Here is a 22,954-nt window from a genome sequence, read left to right on the forward strand (position 1 = left end):
GATTCACATTTCTAATAACGACACGCCATCTAGAAATTTCTGTATGTGTAATGATTGTGTCTTTACTTGTACAATATTGGATAATTGTAAATATGTCATTAACAAAGGTTATATATCGTATGTAGCCTTTTATATGAAGTCATAATTTTGAAATCATTTCATTAAATCCTTTATGCTTAATGTATGCTTAAACAATGTCAATAGACATCTATCAATTTTGATAATTTCTTTATACCATGATGGGAATATTGTATGAAAAGAGGCCACTAAAACGGCCAAAATTAGGGCCGCCTGACGTTTATCCTCAAGAACCTAAACAGAAAGAAGATGAACTTACATCTACAAATGTTAAACTTGGTTTTGCTACAATGCCCCAAATGTCAGAGGAATTTGGTACCGCAAGACATTGTAATGTCACTGCTGCCAAAGTAGGAGCATATTTTAATGCAATTTTAGCGAAAAAAGAAGAACTTTCTACAATGCCAGACACAGCAAGAAAACGACAACAGATTAATCCAAAGGATAATTTCTGGCCAGTAACTGCCAGAACAAAAAATGGCATTGAGGCATGGTTCAAAGATTTGTCTGGATGTAAACCATTGATAGCTCTTGCTAAAAAGGCACCTAACTTCAACAAGAAAGAAGAAATATTCATGATGCTTTGCGAATATCAAGTACCAATGCTACGAGCAGCTTGGTTCATTAAACTTAGCTCTGCTTATACAGTAGCAGTATCAGAAGCTAAAATAAAAAAAAGACAATTACCTGATCCAACTACAGGTAAAGTCTATTAAATCATATATAAGTTAATTCCATTAAAATCTAACAAAAAAATAGAATTCTATAAATTTTTTTAATATATTTATATACATGTGAAATAATATATTTATATATTAAATAATAATAATAATAATATATTTATATATTTATATATCAAAAATTATATAGATTAATTATATAGATTAAAATTATATAGATAAAAAATAAATATGTTCAATACATATTTAAAATTATAATTTTTAATTTATATTTGCTTTCATATGATAATTATTTATATTTTTATTATAAATATTTTATATTTTATGTTATAAATATTTATGTTTTATATTTATTATAAATATTTATTTTATTATAAATATTAAAAATATATAAATATATGTACATGCATACATATATATTTTAATATTTTAAATTTAATAATGTATATTTATTTTAATTATATAATTAATTATATAATTATTTTAATTTAATTATTTTAATAATAATTTCTGATTAGTTATTTGTATTTATTACATATTTCTTTAAAATAAATAAATGTACTATTATTTATTATTTGTAACTTTTTTGTTTGTTTATTTAGAATGGACAGGAACACTTATTAAGTTCTTGAAAGATCAACTTTCAAAATTACAAGAATATTATCATATAAATAATCATATAACAAATAATACTAATACTAATGGTATTACAAGCAATTCTTGTAATGGAAATAATACTGGAAATAATAGTAGTAATAATAATAGTAACAATAATGTCAGTAATAATACTAATAGTAACAATGGAGTTGCCAATAATCAACCAGCTACACCAAATTCAAATAATCAAGTAATAACTGGAAATGCCATAAATGAGGAGCATAAAATAGCTCTAAAACAATGGCATTATTGTGTACAATTGGCAAAATATATGTTTGAAGAGGGATTATTAGATAGGCAAGAATTATTACAATGGATTCTAGAATTATTGGACAAAATTAAATCTTCTCCTTCGGAAAATGGAATTTTGAAACTCCTGTTACCATTAGCATTACAATATTTAGAAGAATTTGTACAATCTGAATTATTAGCTAGACGTTTAGCATATCTGTGTTGTCGTAAATTGGCACATATGTGTAATAATGTGGAAACCAATACTAATCCACAAAGTCCAACAATAAGTAAAAATGATGTAAATATTGGAAAAGATACTGCCATTGCTAATCAAATTCAAAATCCATTAACTATTGCTTTTAATGATTATTTATCTTGTCCACATCACAGAGATGTAATCTATAGTTTATCAACAATAATACAGGTAAGATTTATAAAATATAATAATACAAGAAAATATAATATATATTAATATATTATATTATATTATATTATATTATATTATATTATATCATATATGTTATAATATATTTAATGTATTATAATTGAAAAATAAATATTTTCTTTTCTAAAAGTAAATCTGAGAGTGAAAAATTTATAATAGAATATTCAATTAAAGAAATATAAATTTAAATTTTTTAATTTTTTCTATTTTTACTCAAATAATGTAAAAAAAATATTTTTATTTTATGAAATGTTAAGAATTATGTATTATTGATAATTTTTAATATATATATTAATATGCTAGAATAGAAATAAACTTACACTTAATATAATAATAATATAGTAATTTATTTATATAATAAACTTTTTGCCAGGTTATTACATTAGAATGTCCCACTGCATTAGTGTGGAATAGTGTTGGTGAAGGAAAAGCACCATCTGTATTAAATGGTTCTCCTTTAGATTATCTACAGTGTCCTCCTACAGCTTTGCCATGTCCACCTATAAGTGCAACTAATCCAATAATAAAGCAATTGAAAATTGCTCAAAAAAATATTCGAGCAAGATCTCAAGCTGCTGAAGGAAAATGGTCATGTGACAAATGGCAACAAAGCAGTGCTGGAATAACAACTACTAAAGTATTAGCTGCATTAGATGCTCTAGATCGGCATAGTTTTGATAGGATGGATTCTAGCAATTCTTTAGATACATTATATGCTAAAATATTTACATCACCATTGAAAGATAATACCAATGAACGAGATGCAAAAACAGAATATAATCCGCAACAAGATTCTGCTGTAGTTGAAATTTTATGTGAATGGGCAGTAAGTGCAGAAAGATGGGGAGAACATAGAGCAATGGCAGTTGCAAAGTTACTGGAAAAACGACAAAGTGAAGTTACTGGAGAAACAAATGATAATGATGATAAAGATAGTATCTGTAGTAATGGAAATCCACCCGTGCTTCCGATTTTTCAGTCATTACTTATGAAATTTTTGGATATGGATGCCCCGGTACTAGATAATACAACAACTCAATCAAAAGTTCAGTTTACAAATTTGGTTCACTTATTTTCAGAATTAATTAGACATGATGTATTTTCACATGATGCATATATGTGTACACTCATTTCAAGAGGAGATCTCATACAAGGTAGTATATATTTAATTATATTTTAAAAAAATCTGTTTTAAATATTAAAAAGTATTAGTTTTAAATGAAGAATATAACTGAATAAAAAAGACCAAACTTATTTTTGAATTGAGTTTATTTGATTTCATGACAAATTATATTATGAAAAAAAAGAATTTAAATAATTAAAAGTATATATAAGTATATATAAGAATAGTTTCAAGGAAAATTTGAATTATCTCATTTTTATCTTATTTTTAATTATTTAAATGTATACAAAAATTCATACATTATAAACTTGACAAATTTTCAACAAAACAAATTTTTTACAAATTTTTTTATTAAATTCTAAGAATTAAAATGCTAAAAAATTATGAAAAATTAATTTTAGATTTCATAGTATTTTAAGATTTATGTTAAGACATAATATTATTTTTGTGCAATTTTATATTTGTTTTATAAATTTTATTATTATAAATATTTAATAAAAATATTTTTACATAATGTTAGATTATTTTAATACATAACTATTCATGTTAAATTTTTTAATATAACTATAAACTATACAAATTTTATTATCTTATTTAGGTCCTGCAGCTAGCAAACCTGGAACTCCAAATAATCGAGAACCAATTGATGAAGAATGCTTATTTCCTGGAATAGAAACAAAATTGGAAGTATCAGATCATGGACGAACGATGGATTATGATGATAGTAAAATCGACGATGATTTGGATAAATTATTACAGCATATTAAAGAAGACCAACAAAATAGTATGGATGCTCCAGATAGTCCTAAAGAAGATGCACTAGCTGGACATGGAACTCAAGAAGGATTGGATTCAAAAATACCATCAAGTCATAGTAGACATTTGTTATATACAACACATTTTCCATTACCACAAGTAATAATTAATATTCAAAATATTATATATACAAACAATTTTATATATACATATATAAATTAAAATATTAATATATATAAATTACCAGATGTTATATATATATATCTAATTAATTTTATATTTTATTTTTAGGATGAAACATGTAGTCAACATGATTGTAATCAACGACATGTATTACTCTACGGAGTTGGTCGCGTTAGAGATGATGCTAGACACATTGTTAAAAGAATGACTAAAGAAGTATGCAAATTATTTGGAAAAAAATTTAGTATTGATGTTGCGGAAGGTGGAAAAGTAAAGAAACATTCTCGGAATGAATTTAACTTCGAGGCAATTACATTAAAGTTTCAAAATTTGAGTTATTTTGATCAACATGTAGTAACATGGCAATGTGCAACACAAGTTATAGAAATGTTAAATACTTTTGCGCTGGCTGGATCGTCTTATTTACCCGTTCAAGAACATGTAGCATTTTTATTCGATTTAATGGAATTAGCATTAAATATATATGGTTTAATAGATGTTTGCATACAAATATTAAAGGAACTTCCAGAAGTTGAAACACAATTAGGAGTTAGAAATAGTCAGCTTGTTAGAAGTTATACTACAAGTTTAAGTTTGTATGTTGTAGGAGTATTAAGAAGATATCATCGTTGTTTGTTATGTAAGTATTAATATTATAAATAAAATTTATTATATATATATTTTGTGGAATATTTAAGAAATAGACATTAAATACTTAGCTTAATTATTTCAGTGTCTCCGGAACAAACAACGGCAGTATTTGACTTACTTTGTAAAGTGGTAAAGCATGTATCTAATCCTAGCGATTGTAGTTCTGCTGAACGATGCGTATTGGCACATCTTTACGATTTATATTCATCTTGTTCTTTGCTGAAAACGAAACCACATGGAGTGGAAGCATTTAGTAATGCTTATCCTAAAATTCGAACAGCTCTTTATAGTACATTACAACCGACAACATCGAGTCATGTATATAATTCGCAATTCATGGTAGACGTTTTTACTAGTCCAAGACGAGGAGGGAAAATCGAACCACAATGGGCTAGACAATTGAATGAGACACCGGCAAATCGCTATAGTTTTGTTTGCAATGCAATAGTTGCAGTTTGTAGCGAAACGGATAACGATAAATTAAACGATATCGCAATAACATGTGCAGAATTAACAGCTTGCTGTAATGCACTTAATGCTGAATGGCTTGGAGTTCTTATGGCACTTTGTTGTTCTTCAAATAGTTCTACTTTTTATATTGATGTATTAAATCAAGTTGATGTACAAGATTTAAGTATACATAATTCTTTGGCTGTATTCACATCAATTTTAATTGGTAAATTTTATATTAAATTTATATTTATTAACTTTGTTGTCTTTATTTGTAAAAAAGTTTTTAAATACTCAACAATTTTGTATTAAATTAAATATATAAAATAATAACAAATTAATAGAAATTAATATATTATCATAATAGACATCTTTGATGAAATATTAAATTTATTAAAATTTTTATTAATAATTATAATAGATAATTTAAATATAAATAATTAAAATAAAATAATTTAATTAAAAAAATTAAAATAATTTTTTTCTATTTACAGCAAGACATTGTTTTTCTTTAGAAGATTTTGTTGTGCATATAGCATTGCCATCATTAGTTAAAGCTTGTAATGAAGGTCGTGGAGATGCAGATATGGAAGCTGAAGCTGGAGCACGTTTAACATGTCATTTACTTCTACGACTTTTTAAAACAGTTGAATGTCCTCAACCAGCACTATATTCTGTGAGCACAAGTCCTCATCCTTTACCAAATGGAAATTCCAGAGGTTACAGTATAAAATTAAGTTGTGACAGACATTTGCTGGCAGCTGCTCACAATAATATTAGAGTTGGTCCAGTTTTAGCTGTACTTAAAGCAATCTTAGTTGTTGCTGATGCAACTGCTGGTAAACAACCACCAAAGAAACCAGATGTACAAATGAATCATTCAAATAAAGCAGGGGGACCAGCAAGTGTTGGTGTTGGTGTTGGTGTGACTACAGGTGGACCAAGTGAATTATCTATTAGCCATATCTTAGGTACCAGTGATATTTTAGGAGGTGGCGATGATTTGGGACTTGATTTAGCAATATCTTCGTCTAGTAGTAGTGCTGGAATGACTACAGAAAATGTAAAAGGATTGTCAGACTTCGCACAACATGTTCTTAGACAAATTTGCAGTCAAGAATGGGTACTAGAAAGATGTTTGCAAAATCCAGAAGAACTTTGTCATCCTGATATGTTGCTTGATAATATGCTGACACCTCGTCAAGCTCAACGATTACTTCATATGATTTGTTATCCTGAAACTTCTACAGATGCATTTATTGATCAAAAGACTCACATAACAAATATATTAGAAAATCTGGAACAATGGAGTTTAAGAATGTCGTGGCTTGATTTGCAACTCATGTATAAACAATTTCCTCCAGGATCAAACGAACTTTCACAATGGTTAGATACTGTTGCTAAAGCTGCAATTGATGTGTTTCAATTGAATACTATGACTAGTAAATCAGATAAACGATCTGGTTCAATATGGTTAGTTGCGCCACTCGTTTCAAAATTACCAAGTGCGGTACAAGGTCGAGTTTTAAAAGTAGCGGGTCAAGTATTAGAATCTGGAAATTGGTCAAAGACGGCAACAGGTCGTGAGAGAAATAGATCAAAATCACCATCTTTATTTAATCATCAACCTTTTCTTTCATTAGTACTCACTTGCCTTAAAGGTCAAGATGATCAAAGAGAAGGTCTTCTGATGTCTCTACATTCACAATTATCGCAGTTCTTAAATATCAGTAAAGAAGAGAAAAATTTCGCTACCGAAGATCCTAAAACGAGAGAAGTATTGCAAGATGCATTGCAATTAAGATTTAGTCTCGTCGGTGGAGTTTTTGATACTATACAAAGAAATACTACCGCTACGACAGACTGGGCTATTTTATTGGTTCAATTGGTTAGCTATGGTGTTATAGATTTAAATAATAATTCCGAATTATTTACCACTGTTATAGATATGTTAGCAACCTTAATACATTCTACACTAGTTTCTGATTCACAATCTGAAAAAGACGAAAATAAGAAACACTATCAAAATTTGATGAAAAAGTTAAAAAAGGAACTTGGTGATAGAAATTCTTCAAGTATTCGATATGTCAGACAATTGTTACCACTGCCAAAATTAACAATGGAAGTTATTACATGTGAGCCAGTTGGATGTTTAACAGATACAAAAGGCAATAAAATAGCTGGTTTTGATAGTATTGATAAGAAACAGGTAAAGAAACATAAATTAAAATATTTTGTATAGTATTTTAATTTAATAAAAGAAAAAAGAAAATGATATAAATATATGTTAAATTAGGGTTTGCAAGTATGTGATTCTCAAAGAGTATCTGCATGGGAAGTGTTAGAAGGCCATAAAAATCCAGCACCTATTTCCTGGGCTTGGTTTAGAGCAGTTAAATTAGAACGTAAACCTCTTACATACCAAAATGCTCATAAACTTTTACGATATCATACACACAGTCAAATTAGACCTCCTAGTCATTATTTGGATCCACCACCATTACCTCCAGAAGATTTAGAACCAGACAAAAAGGAATCAGAACCTGGTAAAGCTGATACACCTATGAGTATTGATTCCCCTGGAAGAGTAGCAGGCAGTGTTGGTGGTAGTGGAATTGGTAATACTATTACCAATAGCAAAGGAAAGGCTATGAAGACTCGAAGACATAGAAGAAATAAAGGAGCTGCTACACCTACTACACCTGTCTCACAACAAATTCAGGTTTTTTTTTGACTTTTTATTTCAATTTTTAATATTTTTTCAGTTTTTAATATTTTTTATATTTTGTATGAAGCAACCACCAAATCAATTACAACAAATGGCATTTGGAAATCAACAAGTACCTGTCAGTCAACAACCTGGAATGTTTACTAATCAACCACCACAACATCAACAACCTTGGTATACTAATCAACAAACTCATACACCAGCTCAACAATATGGATATGGTCAACAATTACCACCAACTCCAGTTGGACCAAGATATGATAGGCCAGGCATGAACAATCAATCAAAACAAGCACTTTCTCACATGTTACGTTTACGATTACCGTCCAATCAATTAATAAACTCTCAACAACAACCAAATGCTACACCTGTTGGTGGACCAGGAGCGTTTCAAGGAATGCAGAGACAACAATTCATTAGGCAACAATTAAGAGCTCAACATGGAGCTCCTAATATTAATCCACAACAAGGAATGTTTGCTTCACAACAACAGCAACAGCAACCACAACAACAAGGAATGTACACTGGAATGCAACAAGGTAATATAATGACAATTTATTTTATGTAATAAATATTATATAATTAAAGATTATAAGATTATAAGATTATAATTAAAGATTATATATTACAAATAATATTTTTTAGCAGGAATGAATCAAAATTATGCAGGATATGGAGGTCAACAAATGATACCACAGCAACAACAGCAGCAACAACAACAACAGCAAGCACCTCAACAGGCGCAACAACAGCAACAACTATTGCAGCAGCAACAGCAACAACAAGGTTTAATAAATCAACAACAGAATATGATGTTTACTAATCAACAACAAATAATGGGACCTCAAAGAGGACAAGAATATATACCACAGCAACGTATGCAACCTGGAGCTACAAGACCACCGTACCTTCAGGTACCATTTAAGAAAAAAGTAGATATAATTTTAATAAAAATATTTTTAACAAACATTTCGAAATTTTTTTTGAAACGGAATTGAAAATATATTATTTATATTTTTTAGGCTCCAAATGTCACAATGAATACAATGGGTCCAATGGGAGGTGGAGTTCAAAATCAACCAGCACCACCATATCGACAAACTAGTGGGAAACCTGGTACAGTTGGAGTAACAGGTGTAGGCACTAGTAATGTTGGTTTACAACAAAATCAACAATTTCAACAGGTAAGTTCATTATACTATTATTTTTTTTTGTATCATAGATTTGAAATATCTTAATATAGAATTGTATCATATTGAAAATTTGGATTTATTTCAATTGTTTAATATCATGTAAAAAAAGCAAATAATGAAATCTTTTATAAATTTTAATTTTTTATAATTAAAAAAATCAAAAGTATCATAATTTTATTGTATTGAGTTTATTTATACATATAAAAAAATATAAACATAACATACACACATATTTTTAGATTAAATTTATTTTAAATAGTTAGTTTTAATGAATTTGAATTATTAGCAACAGGCGATAAACCAACAACGTATGAGACAACAAATGCTTGCAATGCAACAACAACAACAAGCACAACAACAACAACAGGCACAACAGCAGCAACAACAAGGTAATGCTGCTGGACAACAACCAACTCAGCAATTGGTAACGCATTTACAGCGGCACTTGAGTCAACCACCGCAACATTATCAACATCAACCGCCGCCTTATTAGGATTTAATATGTAAATAATTACGATAATTGTATAATTTACATAAAGCGTGTAAATTAGTTCGCAAGAGTTATGTAACTTAATTTACAATGAATGTGTAAAGCGTGCCATGACAAAGGCAATAAAATAAAAGGAATTTCAGAAAAGCATTAAAAATTATTTCTTTAGTTTTTACTTGTTTTTAATATTAATAGTTTATATATATAAAACTTTTATTTATTTTTTTTTAGCAGTTTATGATTCATATATTTGCAAATCAAATATATTAAAATACAAATTTTTTTTTATAAAACTGATAAATTGCATTTTGAAATTATTAATAATAAATAATATAATATGACTTATTTATCAAATTGATTACAGATAAACAATTAAATAAAATTTGATTATTAATATTAATAAAATTTATTGTTTTATATATCTACATTAAATATTCTAAATATGAATATAAAAAATAAATTTATCAATATCTTTATTAATATAAAAATATCTTATATTAGTAAAAACATTTATAAAATATAACATTTTTTTTTACAAAATTTAAAAAAAAAGAAAATAACTTTTTAAAATATTGTATTATATATGTTAAAGAAGTTAAAATATTGTATTATATATGTTAAAGAAGTTTATTATAGATTAACTAACATTATTACTTAATTTATTATATATATAATAAGTGTATTAATAAAAACATAAACAAAAAAACAAATAATAAACATATAAATAATATAAATATATACATAAATAATATAAAATTATTTTTTTTTGAACAGCCTTTAATAATTATTTATTTAAATATTAAATATATATTTTTTATATAAATATATTATATATTTATAAAAAATATATATTATAATATTTCAATTCTTTTTTATTTAAATGTATTAGTCTATTAATACTATATTCACTTAAATTCAATTAATTAAATTATATTTAATTATTGTAAATATTTTATTATTATAATTATTTCAAATATTATTTTGTTATAAATTTTAATCGCTTGATTGTGTTTACATTTAATAATTCAACTCAATGAAAATAATTTTATTACTTAAATGAAATTATTATATATAATGACAAAATGATATTATATAAAAAAATATATATATTATTTACTGAATCAAATTATTATATATAAATATAATATAAAATATAAAAAAATTTATTTATAAAAAAAATAAATTAAATTAATTTATAAATTAATTAAATATTAAAATTTAAAATAGAAATATGAAATAAAAATGCGCATTTTAAATAACAATGTTAATCGATATTCTATTTACATTTTGTCAACCAATAACTAAAATTGTATTATATGTCATTTTTTATAATTTAGTGACATGTATCATTATATCTTAAAAATTTTAAAAATATTCTCTTGGAAACGAAATATTTCTTATAATATATTTCTTATGTTTGTTTTTTGATAACATTTAAATTTAATATAAAATTTTGTTATATTATAAATTATTATAATTACAAAAAATATCTATAGAAGATAATTTATTTAAATGAAATAAATAATTCTTATAAATAAAATAACGTTTTGTAAAGAAATAAAATATAATAATTTTTTAGAAAAAATATTATATTCGTATTTATGTTACAATAAACATATCTTCTTTTTAAATGTACTAGTAAAATTTATATGATATTTCCGTTAATGAAAGTTAGTTCTCTTCCGGTTTTGCAGCATACTGAGTAAGATGGGTAAGTGGTCGATGTTGAAATTACGTTGTTTTTAGAAATTTAAATTTTTATCATTAAATGTATATTGTCCTTACTGATTATTTAATGCTCTCAATTATAATTTTCTTAAGTTATTTAATAAAAAATTCTTAACTAATTTATATTAAATTATATTGAATACAATGTATCTAAAATTAAATTTATCATGAAATTAATATTTTATTTTTTATAATTTATAACATTTCTTATTTTTTTAATGAGAAATACAAGTAATAAATTAAAATTAAAAAAAAATTAAATAGTATTAAACAAAAATTACATGTAACCTAACTTTTTATAGGTAAACCGCGTGGTCTTCGTACTGCACGTAAGCATGTAAATCATAGACGGGATCAACGTTGGAATGATAAAGATTATAAAAAAGCTCATTTGGGTACAAGGTGGAAGGCTAATCCATTCGGTGGTGCTTCTCATGCAAAGGGTATTGTATTAGAAAAAGTGTATGTATATTTATATTAATATTTTTTTTATTTGAAATGTTTTTGTAAATATTTATTTATTATAATTAAATGTTATTCTTTTAGTGGTGTAGAAGCGAAACAACCAAATTCTGCTATCCGTAAATGCGTACGAGTACAATTAATTAAAAATGGCAAGAAAATTACAGCTTTTGTACCTAGAGATGGTTGTTTAAATAATATTGAGGAAAATGATGAAGTTTTAGTCGCAGGATTTGGTCGTAAAGGTCATGCTGTAGGTGATATTCCAGGAGTTCGGTTCAAAGTAGTGAAAGTTGCTAATGTTTCATTACTTGCTCTTTATAAAGAAAAGAAAGAGCGACCTAGATCATAGAATCATTGTCATGTATTTCTAATAAATCTATATAAAAATTTTTAAATAAATTAATATATTATTATTACACCTATAAATATTTTATTTTAATGAAATTACATAAAATATAAATTTAGAAATTGATTTAAAGAACACTTAAGAAAATTAGTATTACAAATTAATTTTCCAATTTAATATTTATAGCTTCTTCAGTATTTCTCATAGTATTTTCAATAATTTCACTTAATGGAGTATTTGATTTCTTTATTTCTTTTGGTATATTGGTCTCCAATATTTCTTTCCTTGCTTGTAAGAACTAAACATTAATTTATTATGAAAATTATAAATATTTTTATAAATTAATGTTAATATTAATAGATATAAAAATATAAACCTGTGTTAAAGAAGAAAAATTTGTATATATATCATTAATATCAGCATCCATGGAATATATATTATTTATTATAGTTTTTGTATCAAAAATTGATTTGCATGATTCAATTGATAAGAATGTTTCTATAAATTTTTTTTTCTCTTCATTAAATAAATCTTGATCAATTTTATTATTTTCCTTATTTTCATCCTATATTTTTTATATTTTGATATAATTATATTATTTTAGCATAAAAGATATAAAAAAATATTTAGGCAAATAAAAATATAAAATTTAAAAGATAATTCTAGAAATTAAAACAAATATAAATGTTCATATAAAAATATCTATTGAAACTTACTTTTTAAAAATTATAAATAATTATATAGATGAAGTGAGATAATCTATCTCCTAACATTTTTATATATCAATTTTTATATTTGTTTCATTTCAATTCAAATATTCTGTATAATACTACATAATATATAATGCAATCAATAAAGAAATGATTATAATATAAATTATTAAATTAATTTATAAATCATGAATGGTGAAATGAATAATACATTAAAAAAAATTTGAAAATAAATATTAAAATTAAATATATGCATATTTACTTGATTTTTTTGAAACCCAAATAAAAAATATATTAAATATATTATGATATAATAATATATATTATATATAATATAAAATATATTTACTTACTGTTTCATAAAAAATCGTTCCTTTTTCAGTTATATTCCAATTACATATCACTTCACATGAATCATGTTCTGTTAAATATTCTTTGTTTTCAGATTTATAAATTGATGATAATTCTTGATGTTCATTTAAACATTTTTGCAAATTGTCAAAATATTCTATAGATTCAGAATAATTTAATTGGGGTTCAATATTATATGTGAATGTACTTGAATCTTCAATTGTATAAACCTGATATAAAAATAAATATTATATATATATATAAATGTATTAATATTACATATAATAATTATATGATATATAAAGCATAACAATAAATTTTTTAAAAATAGTTCATAATATTTAAAAAATATATCAAAACATATTTTATAAAATATATTCAAAAAATCTGAAATGAGTTACATAAATACATATATTAATTTTGAAGATAATAACTTATTATGCTATATATCTCATTTAATATATATAAGTCTAAATTATATATTTATTTTTCAAATATTTGTTTATTACATTAAATATATCATCAGTTGATTTTTTTATATCATATTTAATTTCAGAAGATTCTATAAATATACACTTTATAAAATCTAATAATAATCTTAAAGTTGGAATTTGTTTTTCCAATGAACAATTTCCCTGCAAATGAATATATTTTTATTATGTATAAATAATATAAAAAATTAAAAAAATAATATAAGGAATTTAATAAATTACAAACCAATAATAATTTCTTATTATTGCAAATACCAATTTCAGAATAAGACATTAATAATTCTTCTGTAAAAAGTGAAAATGATCAATAATTCTTTTGTAAAAAAAAATCTTATATATTATAATGTATAAAATATTAAATATTATACAATTATAACAAACCTTCTAAAGCAGTGCCTTTTAATTTTTGTAATTTTACGGCTGTCGCAGGAGATTTTTCAGCCAAAAGCCAAGACAATAACGAAAGTCGATTTTCTCCACTAAGAATTGTCAATTCTAAATTTTTTATTGACGCTGTTGTAATTTTTGGATATCTTATTTGTACTAAAATGTTATAAAAATCGGTCATAAGTTCTTCTATATTACTCATTATTATAAGCACAATACAAATCTTTGTTTTATTATATATAAATTATATTTTATATCTCATTTATTTTATTTTTAAATCTTTTAATATATATCTTTTTATAATAATTTATAATAATGCAAATTAAATAAAAGAACGCATAGTTACAATTCAAAGTAAATTACTTGTAAATATATAACATCTATAAAATTACATATATTTTAGTACTATGTATTGCTGGTAAGTTGGCAATGAAAAGAATATGGATTTGATTGGTCAATTTTTATAAATCTAATATATTTAATTTCACATTTTATTAATAAAATTATATCACAAAAAAAAACAAAATTTTATAATTAGGACTTTACTGCAAAAAGTTTAAATTTTTTGTAATATTTCTTGTAATAATTTTAAACATATCAAATAAAAGAAATAAAAAAAGTGATATGATAATAATATCAATTATATTTTGTTACAAAGTATAAAATTTTATTGTCACATTACTTAATAAGTATACAATTAAATAACGATTATTAAATTTATATATAATTAATAGCTAATTCCTTATAACTATAAAATTTAATCAATATTCCATAGTCAGAAAATATTGCTTTCTGTTTGTAAAATATTTTTGAAAAATTATGATACAAAATATATTTTTTTTAATTTGTACTTTTGACCACTTTCAATATAGTACACTATTGTTGACATTGATGATGCTGATAACATTATTATTAATCCAGCAATCTATTTAAAGAAAACAAATCAAATTTTAAATCAAATTAAGACAGTTGTATAATTGAAAATATATAAATACAATATAAATACCTTGGTTTTTTGACAAGTTCATCACATTTTTCTCTTTCTTCTTCTATATTTTCCACAAACAATGTACGATTTAACTAAAAATAAAAAACAAATATACAATAAACATATATACTTTATAATATTATATATAATATTATTATATAATTTTAAGTAATCATCAAAATTAATTATAAATTTACATTTTTTTTATCTCTATTTTGACAATGTTCCAGAGTACATTTACAATTATTACCACATATAGCTTTTCTTTTACGACATTTGCAAATACGTGTAGCACAAGTTGTTTTACAATTACATTTTATATCACCATTTAATGTTTCTTTTAGTGACATATCTTCAAATGGCAAATTTCTCGTTGTATTCTGAAAAAATTATATTATTAGTCACAATTAAATAATTGGAAGAATATTGAAAAAAATATGCTTAATCAATGAATTACTATAAGACTTTGTACGCGATTGTAAAGTGGCGTTCGTTTCCAATCTGGATCTTTTTCAATATCATCATCCTCTTCATTAATACTATCATCTGTTAAAGGAAACTCTTCTATCTCTACTTTTTTTACTGTTTTCGGTTTCATATTTTCTTTATTTTGTATTTTATTTAAGAGCTGAAAAATTCCAAAAAAACAGAATAAAACAATTATGATATTTTAATTGATTTAATAATAAAATTGAATTGAGCAATATATTAACTGTTTGTTCAAGCTTTTGGCATTTTTCTTTGTAAAGCTCCAATTCTTCTTTTAATTTGTTGTTATCTTCATTTTCATATTCTTCAATACTATGTGTATCATTTAATACAAGTTGTTTTGATATGCATTCTTCTTTCTGTCTAACATAATATTCATCCATCTGTGCTTGTAACAATTCATATTTTTCCTAAAATTGTATTATAAAAATTATTATTATAAAATTATGATGAAAAACTATAATAAAGAGTTTAAATTGAAAGATAAATTATATAAAAAAAGATGTTATATAAAGAATTTTTTCTCACATATATTTTACTATTCATACAAACCATAAATTCAGATTCTTTTATACATTGTTTTCTTCTATCTTCTTCAATATATTTAAATAATAATTTCAAAGTAATTTTTGCTTCTTCCATTGAATGTACTTTTTGCCATCTTAGATGTGATCTATTTTCTAAATCAATAAATATTTACATGAAAGCATACTCATAATTCATTATAATTAATAATTATAAAAATAATTATAAAAAATATGTATTATACATTTAGAGTATGGAATACTTACCTTGATCAGATTCAATTAGTTTTTGTTGAAGATCAGTAATTTGTGTATTACGTAAAGTTAAAAATTCATTAAGTTTAGCAATTTTTGTTTCATTTATATTATTGCTATTTTTAAATTTTTCTAACATAGATGTCAATGATGCTCTATCTTGCATTAGTTTTTCGAGAGAATATTCTGCATCAATGGTGCTTATTAATATTTCTATTTCCTGGGTCAACCAACTTTTGATTTTTTCAGTGTTAGTACTGTTAATTTTTTCTTTTCTCATAATTGTTTTTTTTTGCAAATCAAGTGCTTCCTAAAAGTAACATAAAAAACAAAATTAATTAAAAGTTTAATTAAATTATAACAAACATTTAATTTAATTTATTACTTTTAATCTTTTATTAACAGCAAAAGCTTCTTCCATTTTTCTTTTAAACACAATTTCTTGTTTGTTATGCCACATTTTTAAACGTGTCACTTCGTTCACTTGTTTTCTATTTTGATCTTTTAATCTATTTAATTCTTTGTTCTTTGATTCTTTCCATTTTGTAAATTTATCAGATTCATTGCGCATTTGTCTAATTAATTTTACTCTTGTTTGTTTTAATAATTGCATTTCATTTGTTAAATTTTTTATTTGTTGATCTTGTTTGTCTTTCATTTTGACTATTTTATCTTGTTCTGTTACCTTCCGTCTTAATTCTGTTATCTTCTTTTCTAATTCTTGTACTTTTTTACGTCTACTTTCTGCCAATCTACAAAATATATAATGTAAAATATAAATTTCAAAATTTAAAAAATAATTATCATGATTGAATAATAAATCATAATTTTGATATTTAATTAAATTTCATACTTTGAGCTAACATTATTTGTTTGTACATTTTGTAATGCTTGCAAAAGTTCTTCCTTTTCTGCCTGAAGTGCTTTTATTTCCTGTTCCATTTCTTGTATTTCCTTAGAATAATCAACGATTTGAGATGAATTTTTTAAAAGCTGACATATAAGACTTTCCTTAATAGCAAGCTCCTTATTAATATTTTGTACTTCATTGTTTCTTTTAACTTGAAGCAAAGTATGTTCTTCTTGTTTTTCATCAAAATCATCTAAACTATCTGGAGAACATATTTCCTCCATAGATGCATGTTCTATATTTTCTTCACGATTTATTGTAAATGTATTTGCATTAATGGACGTTATTCCATAATTTATAAGTTCTTCTGATGTCTTTTTCTGATCATTTTGAATATCTATTTATTATAAATAAAAATATTTTATTTTAAATATTTTAAATATTTTATATATTCATAATTATAATTCATAATAAAAATATCTTTTGCAATATTATTCAATTAATATAAATTAAAAAAATAAAATCTAATATATTATATAATATTATATATATTATATAATATATAATATATTATATATAATATTATAATAAATAAAATTGGTTAAAGAATAATGGAATTTTATAATTGTTCAATAAAATTATTGCAAGCTATGATATATAATTTTTTTAATAAGTTCAGTTATTACAAATAAAATGAGATAAAAAAGAATAAAAATTTAACTTTAAATCTAATTTTCAAATCTAATTTTTCAATTTTAAATATTAAAATTTTAAATCAAAATATAAAATTATCTGTATAAGTTGTAACATATATATTTTTATATTTTGTATATGTTAAAAAAAAATTATTACTTACCAAGAATTTTTAAATATAAAACTTCTAATCTTGTTCGATATTCATGCTTGTCAAGATTTTTATCAAGATCATTTAAAAGTTCTTTACATTCTTCTAATATCTTTATCATATCAGTTTGAATTTTTTCTCTTGCTTGCTCAGCTAATTCTGCTCTCTCATGCATGGTTACAGCTTCAATTAAATTGCTATTTAACTTTTCTGTTAAATCTCTTATTTTTTTTTGCAAACATTGATTTTTTGCTTCAAGTTCTTGATGTTCAATTGGACAAGAAATTTTAATTTCATGATCCACTAAAGCAACTTTTAATTCTTGTACTAATTTATTTAAGCGATTTATTTCTGAAATCTTTGGGTCTTGATTTACTACAGGTTTATTCTTTATTTTACATGCTCTATCTGCATATCTTAATGTACTCAAAGTTTCATCTAAATTATAATCTGAAAGCATTTCAAATGAAACAAAAATACTAATATTAAAAATAAAATATATGTTATATTTATATTAACCTGCTGGACTAACACATGCTATCATGAGAGTTATGGAATTACCACCCAGAGAATCTTGCAACAATCTTGTCAGTTTACTATCCCTATAACCAACATATGTTGTAGAACCACCTTCACCTAATTGAGAGATAACATTTCCTAGTGCCAATAAACCTTTATTTATATTAACTCCTTCTTTAAATCTTTCACCAGTTGCTTGAGTTTTTTTACTACGTTCAGATCCAGCTAAATCTACTAAATGAAACTTTGCAGTTGTTGCTGTATTGCTAAATTATATTTACAAAAAAATAAAATATTAAAATATATATCATAAATGCATAAAAATTAAAATGTTATATTATAATTTTCAAATATATAACTTACAGATCATCTTTTTGATGTTGATATATGCATAAAGTAAATATTGCATGACTTCGACTACTGTTTGCATTCATTGCAGTTGCACCTGTTGCACGCCCTAAAGATCCTTGTGTTAAACAATTTAATGCTTGTATTGCATTTGTAACTTCTTTCTCCACAAGTCCAGTAATTTTTATATTTTTACCATCATCTCTGATATCAACAATAGATTGACTTCGTTGTTTATCAGTTAATAAATCATACAATTGTTCTTGATAAAGTTCCATAAATGAAACTGTAATTTTAAAATTCCAATCTTCCTTTGATGATATTATATTAAATATATCATATACTGCTCGTGGTATAATACCCATATCTTCTTTTTCAATATAATTTGTACCCATTGAATGAGTTTTACCACTACCTGTTTGACCATAAGCTAATATAGTAACATTATAGCCTATAAAAAAAAAGATATATAACCATTTGTTGAAATAAAATACAATTATAATATTTTATGAAATTATTTTAATAATATAATTTTACCTTGAAAAATATTTTTTACCATATCTTTAATAGCAGTATCATAAAATTCTTCTTGACTAACATCAGACGAAAATACATAATTAAATGTAAAAGCTTTAGCTGTATTACATACAATTATTTGTGGTTCACCAGGAACCACATCTAAACATGTTTGACAACCTCGTTCAATTTCAGTTTTTACTAATGGACGAATACGAACAGCAACTTTAACTGAATCTTCACTCATCTACATTGAAATATATTGTATTTTTAAATAGATAATTGTATTTTAGCTTTCATAAAATATAATTTTTATAAAATATTTTATAATTTATTTATACAATAATATTTTTACAATAATTTTTTTATAATATATATTTATATAATTATTCAAATTCAAATTATTTTATTTCAAATTCTACATTATTTTATAATTTTTATAATATATTTATTTATTATTGAAAACCTTAATTTTTAACAAAAATTATATGTTATTACTATTATGCATTATTACTATACATATTACTATTTCTAAAAATAATATAAAATAAAAATATAAAATACATTAAGAATAATTTCTTTTTTTAATATAAATTTAACAAATTTTTCTGATATCTTATTTCATTAAAAAAATTGTAATTATTACCTGATTCATTTTATAAGTATATAAATTATATTTGTAAGTTGGAAGTAATAATATTTACTTACTTTAATTTATTCGTTAAAATTTCGTATTTATATTTATATTATACTTTATTTTGTATAATAATAATAATAACAAATATAAACTTATAATTACTGATTTCTAAACTCGTCCAACAACCGTTGTCAATATATTTGAAATTATGCGGTTTCGCATGAACTATATAATTACATGTATGGTATATGAATTTGAAATTGTTCAGTTTTTTAATTGGTTATTATTTGTTATATTAATATATTTTTTATAAATTTTATCAAAGAGAAATTTTATTAATAAAATAGAAAGAAATTTTTTTTTAATAAAATAAAATTAAATGAAAAAAAAATCAAAAAGAAATAAAAAATGTAAATTAAAAAAATAAAACGAAAATTATTATTTAGTTTAAAAAGTTATGCTATAGTTTACTTAACCTTTCTAATTTATATTATACTTTTTTTTAATATTTGTAGTAAAAATATACTAAGCAATAAATATATATTTATGCCTGATTCCGGCATTAAGATTTTAAGTGCGAAATTTTCATGTATGTATTTATCATAGTCATTACATGTTAAGAGATTAATAAAATAACTATAATTATCTATATTATTATATATACTTAATATATATTTAGAACATGTATAATTAAAAAATTAGAAATTTATATATCAATCATTATAACATTTGGTTTGTGGTAGACTTTTGTATAATTAATAATTAATTTATGGTTATATTTATGTTTACAATAAAAAGGTGCACAATAATTATACATTTAAAAAGCGAATAATTAAAAAATTGCTAATTTTTTATTTTTAAATCTATAGAAAAAATTCATAAAAATGATTTCTATAAAAAATAAATAATAATTTGGAAATCAGTAATTATAAATCTGTATTTGTTATTATTGTTCATTATTAATATAATAATTGCAATGAATATTGCCTGATTGTAATATCATGTAACTTAAATATCTTATGAAATCAATTTGCAATTGATATTTTTCTGCAGTTTTTGAATTTCCTACAATATGGCTTTTAAATCATTCTTTCATTTAGGCCATAATACATGTAAATGGTAAGATAAGTTTTTATATTTATACTTTTATATTCATAAATAATTTTAATTATATTAATTTATTATTTTTTCAGTGTTTTTATGTCTATACAATTTAAATCTAAATTATGTATTATTCAAGGATATACACAAGGGTATAGACAAATTAGAAACATTCATAAATTGAGAGGTAGAACAAAACTATCTATATCAAATGATTTTGTTAATAAACAATCAGGATATACCTCCAGTTTATGGAAACCATTTACTTTTACTATTGTGGTAAGACATTAGTATAAAATAATATAAATATATAATTAACTGACAAAATCTTTTTTTTTATTAAAAAGTTTTTATTTATTAAAAATTTTTAAATTAAAAACTTGTTTTATTTAATTATTTTAATATCATAAATTCCTTTTTTTTCATTAATTCAGTTTAGTGCAACAACATTTATTGCTGCTGCAATTTGGGAATATGAACATATTAGAAAAAAAACCTATAGTATGATCAGAAATTATAAGCAATGGGGAATACATGTTTGTATATTGAAATTACATATAAAATTTTATATATAAATAAAAAATAATGTTCTTTAGTTTCATTATAAAATATTAATTTCATTTAGCGAACAGGATGGAGACATAAAATGGAAACTTGGTGGAGAAATTTATCAGAAGGAGAAAGAATATTTGTTCCTATATGTTTCTTAAATGTGCTAGTATTTTTATCATGGCATATACCTGCATTTCGACCAACAATGTATCGATATTTTTGTAGCAATCCTACATCTAGTAAGTAATATATAAAATTTTTATTATAATATAGATTTTAAAAGTTATTTTAAATTTTATATTCTGATTAAGACCGATGTTGGCCAATGTTATTCGTAACATTTTCTCATTATTCCCTTCTTCATTTAATTATCAACATGTACGTATTATATGACTTCTGTAAAATTGCTGTTACGGAATTGGGTAGAGAACAATTTTTGGCCCTTTATTTGACTAGTGGAGTAGTATCTAGTTTTTCAAGTTATTTATATAAAGCTACAGTTGGTATAAAAGATCCTTCTTTGGGAGCTGTGAGTATCTATATTAAAAGTTATATTTCTAATGTTTTTATTCATACTAATATTTGCACTATAGTCAGGAGCAATAATGGGTGTCCTTGGATTTGTATGTACCCAGTTTCCAAATGTATATCTGTCTATTGTTTTCCTTCCTATGTTGAAATTTACAGCAAGTTCGGTATGTTAATATTTATTAATAATTTTAATCATATAGATTTAAATTTCATAAAATAGATTTTAATAAAAATATTTATAAAAAGGCCATTAAAGCTGTAATGGGACTAGATACTGTGGGATGTCTTATGCGTTGGCAACGTCTTGATCATGCTGCACATTTAGGTGGAGCATTATTTGGAATGTAAGCATCTATATTCAAAACTTATATGAATCTATATATTTCTTACTTTTGTTTATTATAGATTTTGGCAAATGTGGGGTAATGCCAACATATGGCAAAAACGTGAACCGGTATTAGTATTTTGGCATCAACTACGTGAACCACCTAGATCTCATTAATATCTACTTGTTATATATAATTGATATTAATATGTACTAATATATATTTTTAACATTATGAAAAATTGTAAATTTATAAAAAGTGAAATTATATAAAAAAGAAAATGAATTTTATTTTATTAATTTAGTATTAATATTATTAAAAATTAAAC

General features: G+C 23.3%; 5 protein-coding genes across 11 annotated transcripts; 3 read left to right on the forward strand and 2 right to left on the reverse strand.

Annotated features, from left to right (window-relative positions):
- Nucleotides 1–174: 174 nt before the first annotated feature.
- On the forward strand, nucleotides 175–9,825 carry LOC107999165 (mediator of RNA polymerase II transcription subunit 12). 4 transcript variants are annotated; one of them, XM_017058848.3, is made up of 12 exons: nucleotides 175–780; nucleotides 1,361–2,073; nucleotides 2,468–3,248; nucleotides 3,816–4,132; nucleotides 4,265–4,796; nucleotides 4,890–5,483; nucleotides 5,752–7,466; nucleotides 7,554–7,979; nucleotides 8,053–8,524; nucleotides 8,631–8,917; nucleotides 9,008–9,169; nucleotides 9,465–9,825. In XM_017058848.3, exons 1-12 carry the CDS (start codon nucleotides 237–239, stop codon nucleotides 9,669–9,671), a joined length of 6,750 nt encoding a protein of 2,249 aa, XP_016914337.2. In that variant the 5' UTR covers nucleotides 175–236; the 3' UTR covers nucleotides 9,672–9,825. The 4 variants fall into 4 exon arrangements, with proteins under 4 accessions (XP_016914337.2, XP_016914339.2, XP_016914338.2 ...); XM_017058850.3 differs by having other exon boundaries at nucleotides 8,631–8,899; XM_017058849.3 differs by having other exon boundaries at nucleotides 8,634–8,917.
- A 1,399-nt stretch (nucleotides 9,826–11,224) lies between these two features.
- LOC107999106 (small ribosomal subunit protein uS12) lies at nucleotides 11,225–12,260 on the forward strand. The gene is made up of 3 exons (XM_017058773.3): nucleotides 11,225–11,379; nucleotides 11,699–11,858; nucleotides 11,943–12,260. The coding sequence occupies exons 1-3, from the start codon at nucleotides 11,376–11,378 to the stop codon at nucleotides 12,208–12,210; spliced, it is 432 nt and encodes a 143-aa protein (XP_016914262.1). The 5' UTR covers nucleotides 11,225–11,375; the 3' UTR covers nucleotides 12,211–12,260.
- An 8-nt stretch (nucleotides 12,261–12,268) lies between these two features.
- On the reverse strand, nucleotides 12,269–14,537 carry LOC114577703 (uncharacterized). The gene is made up of 6 exons (XM_028667352.2): nucleotides 14,141–14,537; nucleotides 13,986–14,044; nucleotides 13,778–13,903; nucleotides 13,271–13,498; nucleotides 12,584–12,772; nucleotides 12,269–12,505 (listed from the first exon to the last, which is right to left on the reverse strand). Exons 1-6 carry the CDS (start codon nucleotides 14,346–14,348, stop codon nucleotides 12,368–12,370), a joined length of 948 nt encoding a protein of 315 aa, XP_028523153.2. The 5' UTR covers nucleotides 14,349–14,537; the 3' UTR covers nucleotides 12,269–12,367.
- Nucleotides 14,538–14,791: 254 nt separating this feature from the next.
- LOC107999107 (chromosome-associated kinesin KIF4A) lies at nucleotides 14,792–20,326 on the reverse strand. 2 transcript variants are annotated; one of them, XM_062076819.1, is made up of 14 exons: nucleotides 20,188–20,326; nucleotides 19,501–19,726; nucleotides 18,979–19,414; nucleotides 18,616–18,881; nucleotides 18,109–18,546; nucleotides 17,256–17,649; nucleotides 16,788–17,154; nucleotides 16,415–16,712; nucleotides 16,176–16,303; nucleotides 15,848–16,033; nucleotides 15,592–15,762; nucleotides 15,332–15,514; nucleotides 15,153–15,226; nucleotides 14,792–15,071 (listed from the first exon to the last, which is right to left on the reverse strand). In XM_062076819.1, the coding sequence occupies exons 2-14, from the start codon at nucleotides 19,724–19,726 to the stop codon at nucleotides 15,059–15,061; spliced, it is 3,180 nt and encodes a 1,059-aa protein (XP_061932803.1). In that variant the 5' UTR covers nucleotides 20,188–20,326; the 3' UTR covers nucleotides 14,792–15,058. The 2 variants fall into 2 exon arrangements, with proteins under 2 accessions (XP_061932803.1, XP_061932802.1); XM_062076818.1 differs by lacking the exon at nucleotides 20,188–20,326 and adding an exon at nucleotides 20,126–20,149.
- A 45-nt stretch (nucleotides 20,327–20,371) lies between these two features.
- Nucleotides 20,372–22,911, forward strand: LOC107999112 (presenilin-associated rhomboid-like protein, mitochondrial). Of its 3 annotated transcripts, none has more exons than XM_062076826.1 (9): nucleotides 20,372–20,526; nucleotides 21,170–21,235; nucleotides 21,310–21,496; nucleotides 21,652–21,753; nucleotides 21,843–22,008; nucleotides 22,081–22,298; nucleotides 22,363–22,464; nucleotides 22,547–22,644; nucleotides 22,706–22,911. In XM_062076826.1, exons 2-9 carry the CDS (start codon nucleotides 21,189–21,191, stop codon nucleotides 22,800–22,802), a joined length of 1,017 nt encoding a protein of 338 aa, XP_061932810.1. In that variant the 5' UTR covers nucleotides 20,372–20,526; nucleotides 21,170–21,188; the 3' UTR covers nucleotides 22,803–22,911. The 3 variants fall into 3 exon arrangements, with proteins under 3 accessions (XP_061932810.1, XP_016914271.2, XP_061932809.1); XM_017058782.3 differs by lacking the exon at nucleotides 20,372–20,526 and adding an exon at nucleotides 20,566–20,705; XM_062076825.1 differs by lacking the exon at nucleotides 20,372–20,526 and adding an exon at nucleotides 20,797–20,914 and having other exon boundaries at nucleotides 20,986–21,235.
- The last annotated feature ends 43 nt before the right edge of the window (nucleotides 22,912–22,954 follow it).

The sequence above is a fragment of the Apis cerana genome, linkage group LG6 (genome assembly GCF_029169275.1).
Source record: "Apis cerana isolate GH-2021 linkage group LG6, AcerK_1.0, whole genome shotgun sequence".
Classification (NCBI taxonomy): domain Eukaryota; kingdom Metazoa; phylum Arthropoda; class Insecta; order Hymenoptera; family Apidae; genus Apis; species Apis cerana.